General features: G+C 40.5%; 1 protein-coding gene across 1 annotated transcript in view; it reads left to right on the top strand.

The window, feature by feature from the left end:
• LOC123518284 (golgin subfamily B member 1-like) overlaps positions 1 to 5,000 on the top strand; it is a 108,891-nt gene that overhangs the window by 20,210 nt on the left and 83,681 nt on the right. Inside the window, 1 exon segment of the mRNA XM_045279015.1 lies at positions 1,659 to 1,739. Coding sequence (XP_045134950.1) covers positions 1,659 to 1,739 — 81 coding nt within the window.

Here is a 5,000-nt window from a genome sequence, read left to right as displayed (position 1 = left end):
TGAACAGAATAAAGGTTAAAATCTTGAATGGCATGCGAGTGTGTGTATGTGTGACGGTGCATTGTTGCTGAAGTGATTTTAATGATATTGTTTGTATTGATAAGTAGAGCAATTTGATGTTAGGTTAGTGTTATAATGTCCGTTTTGAAAGCCTTGTGTCTGACTTTTGTGTTGTGTATACGAGTTTTGCGTAATGCTTAGCCAAGGAGGGGAATGTTGATGTTGTGTTTTATGTGTTTTAATTAAATGACTGCGTGATGTTATGTATTTTTTTTCTTTTTTTTTACTAGTGAAGTGTAGGCAAAATATTCATGTAAAAAAGAAAGAGTTCCATTGATGTACCAGTTCCTCTAAACAAAAAGCCAATATATGTTTAACCCCTTCAGTACTGGGACAAATTTTTACCATGAAGTTTTAGTACGATTAAACGATTTTATTTGCATTAGGAAGGATCTATGGAGGTCTGAAGATTAATGGCCACAGTTTTCACAATTTCAATCCCCACATAAGTTTCTGAAGCTGTATAAAATCATCAAATAGTAACCAGAATGAATATGAAAGCACGTCCTGGTATTGAACGGGTTAACGGAAAATCATAGAAATCTCATTAATTTGTTTGTTGACGAAGAAAAAAAATGATAAAAAGAAAAAAAACACTTAGAGAGAATATATCACTAAAAAAAGAGAGAAAAAAAAAGTATTATGGATTTGATAGTAACACGTGCGAGGTTTGAGGGATGTTAGTTTGATGAAGCAGTGAAGTGTTGGGCGTGTGAATGTGTTGAACTGAGTGTTTGCCTTGATGTGATTATGTGTGTTGCGACCGTGTCTGTGTGTGTGTGTGTGTGTGTGTGTGTGTGTGTTGTGTGTGTAATAAAACTAAACTTGCAACATGTAATAGTTAGTGTTAGCTCATGTGTTAAAGTGTTGTTTGGCAATGTGTTTGGAGGAATTTGATTGTGTTACTACATATTATCTGTGTATTGGTTTGTTTGTGTGCTTGTTTGTTTACTTATTTGATTTTCACGGTTATATTTGGTTTTATATTTATTTATTTATTGATTTATTTCCTTATTTATTTATTTATTGTATTCAAGTATTTTGATTTGAGGAAGATTTATGGATAGTGAAAAATGCAGAGATGGACAAAAGTATATACAATTACACGGACTTCTTCCTCTCTCTCTCTCTCTCTCTCTCTCTCTCTCTCTCTCTCTCTCTCTCTCTCTCTCTCTCTCTCTCTCTCTCTCTCTCTCTCTCTCTCTCTCTCTCTCTCTTTAACACACTTTTCCTCCTTGTTGATTAATCTTTTATTGAATGATAATAAGTGACTGTTACTTGATATGTGTGCTAATTATACTTGTCGTGGAATCAAATTATCTCCGTCCCTTTTATAGTCTCCTCTTACGACATGCAGGGAATACAGTGGCGGAGCGGTGGCAGTGGCTGTATTCTTAGCTTCAACCTTTCCACCATGGGCTGACAGGGCTGAGGGTGTGAATGATGTATGTGTATGAGTGTATGGTGCTTTGTCTTGGCCACCTGGTATTGGATAGATGAACTTTAGAGACATAAAAGCAGGCAGGAATTATGCAGTGATTGCAGTGGCTCTATTTTTGAGTGTTGAAAGTTAATGTGCTGCGTTCCTTGTGTTGCAGGCGAGCAGGAAGGTGTCAAAATGCGGCTACCTGTTCGTGGCTCCCGACTGGGACTTCACCATCCCACTCAACAGGACCAAGGTGAGTGTGTGTTTCCATGGGCCTGTCTGTACAACGCACGGTCACGAGTCACTAACCTGCCGCACTCAAGCTAAGTCTACTGGTGTTTGTTCCTCTTTCCTTCCCTGTGTTCCTAAACGTCTCGGCGTCTTACTTCGACAACATTTAGCTGGATCTGCTGCAGGTTATCCGGGTTTTCGGGGATGTCTTTATGATTTCAGTAATAGTTTAATTCTCCTCTGCTATGGTCGTCTGTTGTCAGCACCGATGTAATAAAGTGGATAGATATATAGGAAAAAGAGAATGTGAGGTTGATTTTAACTTTGGCAAGAGCTTGCTTGTATTTAGGAGACTAATACAAAGCAATGTCTGAAAAATTATATAGATGTTGGTAGGAAAGATTTATTAGCAGGGAAAGGCTTAACAAAGATTCTACATCATCGATAGAAAACAAAAAGACACTCATGGAAATCTACCAAATTGTGTATGACTCGTGATTTTTTCTTATATAAGACAAAATATTAAAAGTACATACATGCATCACTTCCATGGTGTTTTTAGCTTGCTTTATCTTGGGTATACTTCAAACCACTGACTGTCTCCTCACAAAACGTGGCACAGTGGAAACATGCGTGCTTTGGGGTCCGAGGGGTCTCCAAGCACACGGGTTCGAATCCTGTCCACGGTCTTCCTAGCGGGTGGGCTTTGAGATAGGAGGTACCTCAAAAATAACTCCTTTAGCCCATAAATTCCCGTGAAAAACCCACATAGTTTAAATAAAAAAAAAAACAGTTTAACTTTGAAGAACATTCCTAAAGCACATTGAGAAGTGAGGTCGACGGGTTGATTAATACATCTGTGATGAAGACTGTTGTAAGTACGTGTCTCTTAATAGCTTTACTGGATTAATTAAGTAAAGCTCGCATTGTCTCGTCTTTCTGTAACCAAAATTATAGTAGGTTTCTCTTTTCCTTCATTATTTACCTTTTTTTTATCGCCTGGTAATCCACTCCACTAATTAGTTATCCTGTTAGAAAAAAGGAAAATAAATGAACTTTCCTCGCATTCTAATACTGTCTTGATATAAAAGTTTCATGCTGTGTTTTCTGTTTCCGTTTGGCACGAGTCTTCTGGCTTCACTAATTTGCTTATCTACTTATTTATTAGATCATGTTTGTTTTTCCTTTTAATTTTCCTAGTAATCGTAATTTCTTGTGTGTGTGTGTGTGTGTGTGTGTGTGTGTGTGTGTGTGTGTGTGTGTGTGTGTGTGTATGTGCGTTTTGTCTACGTTTGCGTCTCCTTCTGTCTAAGAGAGAGAGGGGGGGGGATAAGACAGACAGACAGACAGACATGAGCTAAAAGAAACCCAAGCAGGAAGGAAGCGAAAGGAAACGAGGAAGTAAAGTGTGTGTGTGTGTGTGTGTGTGTGTGTGTGTATTTGTGTCTCGTGTCACCCCCTTCGTGTAGGTAACCCCCCACGCAGACTCTTCACGCACACCCTCCCCTCTGCTTCTTATCTCCCCTCACTCTCCCTTCCTCTCCCCACCTCTCCCACCTCCCCTCCCTTGCCCTCTTTTCCTTCCCATCTACTGCCTCTTCTCGCCCTCTTCCCGTCCTCTTCCCCTCACTTCTTCCTTGTCAGTGTCACCCACCAAGAGAGAGAGAGAGAGAGAGAGAGAGAGAGAGAGAGAGAGAGAGAGAGAGAGAGAGAGTTAAGATTATTTTATTACGTTAATTTCTTCATAACGCCATCAGATTGTTACTTTTAATTCCTATTGTGTGCTCTCTCTCTCTCTCTCTCTCTCTCTCTCTCTCTCTCTCTCTCTCTCTCCATGCTAGCTAATTTTCTTGGCGTGTCTTATTGTCTTGTGTATGTTGTAACGCGCTTGCACACACACACACACACACACACACACACACACACACACACACACACACACGTGTGTGTGTGTGTGTGTGTGTGTGTGTGTGTGTGTGTGTGTGTGTGTGTGTGTGTGTGTGTGTTTCTGTGTGTGTCTGAGGTACATCTGGCTCACACCTGCGAATACTGCGTCACACTTAAGGATCCGCCACTAACACGTACCCCGAGTGCACGTGTGTGTGTGTGTGTGTGTGTGTGTGTGTGTGTGTGTGTGTGTGTGTGTGTGTGTTCACCTGCTGGCTACTCCGTTCTCCACCAGCAACGACCTGTACTGTTGTTGTTTAAGCTACTACTATTACTACTACTACTACTACTACTACTACTACTAATAATAATAATAATAATACTTCTACTTCTACATCTACTACTACTACTTCTAGCACTACTACTACTACTACTACTAAAACTACTGCCAACTACTACTATTACTTCTACTACAACTACTACTACTATTACAACTACTACTACTACTACTACTAAAACTACTGCCAACTACTACTACTACTACTACTACTACTACTATAACTACTACTACTACTACTATAACTACTACTATACCGCTACTTTTTTCTGGTGTCTTTCTTTTTTCTTTTCTTGCTTCTTTTTCTTCTTTCTTCTTTCTTTTTCTTCTTCTTCTTCTTCTTCTTCTTCTTCTTCTTCTTCTTCTTCTCTCTCATGTTACCAAGTTGGTGATTGTTGTTGTAGCTGCTGCTGCTGTTGTTATTGTTGTTGTTGTTTTTATTGTTGTTGTTGTACCCTGACTTCCACCACCACCAGTACCACTACCACCACCACCACCACCACCACTATCACTACAACTACAACTTCAGTAATAACAAACTGCAACTTACCACCATATCACCACCACCACCCAAACTTCACAAACACCTCCATAGCTATCCACCACTCTCCTTCCCAACCCTTCCATGTCAAGTCCGTCTAACCCAGCATCGGTCGTGGCTTGGGTCTGTCGCCGGAGCTGTACAGTCCGGTGGGGGTGGCTCTCTCTGGTCTGACCGTCCACTGAGGTGCTCGTGAACCCTTCCTTCCCAGAGTATGAAAAAGCCGCCCCACCAGTACGTATACGCTGGACAGGTTCCAAAACACCGGTGCCATAAAAAGCAATGAATCATTTTGGAGGTTATTGCAGGTTTTGGGAAGTGAGAGACGGAGGGAGGGAGTGAGTAGAGTGCAGTAAGTGTTTATTTCAGTGTGTGTGCGTGTGTGTGCGTATGCGTGTGTGTGCGTGTGCGTAGTTTAGGTTTATATGTATAATCTACGGCTAATTTATGTATTTCCCAGAACTTGTATGGTTTGGTACGTCGAATTATCTATAGTTGAATTTATTAACTTCCTCATG

Source organism: Portunus trituberculatus, chromosome 43, assembly GCF_017591435.1.
Source record: "Portunus trituberculatus isolate SZX2019 chromosome 43, ASM1759143v1, whole genome shotgun sequence".
In the NCBI taxonomy this organism is placed as follows: domain Eukaryota; kingdom Metazoa; phylum Arthropoda; class Malacostraca; order Decapoda; family Portunidae; genus Portunus; species Portunus trituberculatus.
Note: the sequence above shows the minus strand (reverse complement) of the source record. Positions and strands in the feature narration are given on the sequence as shown.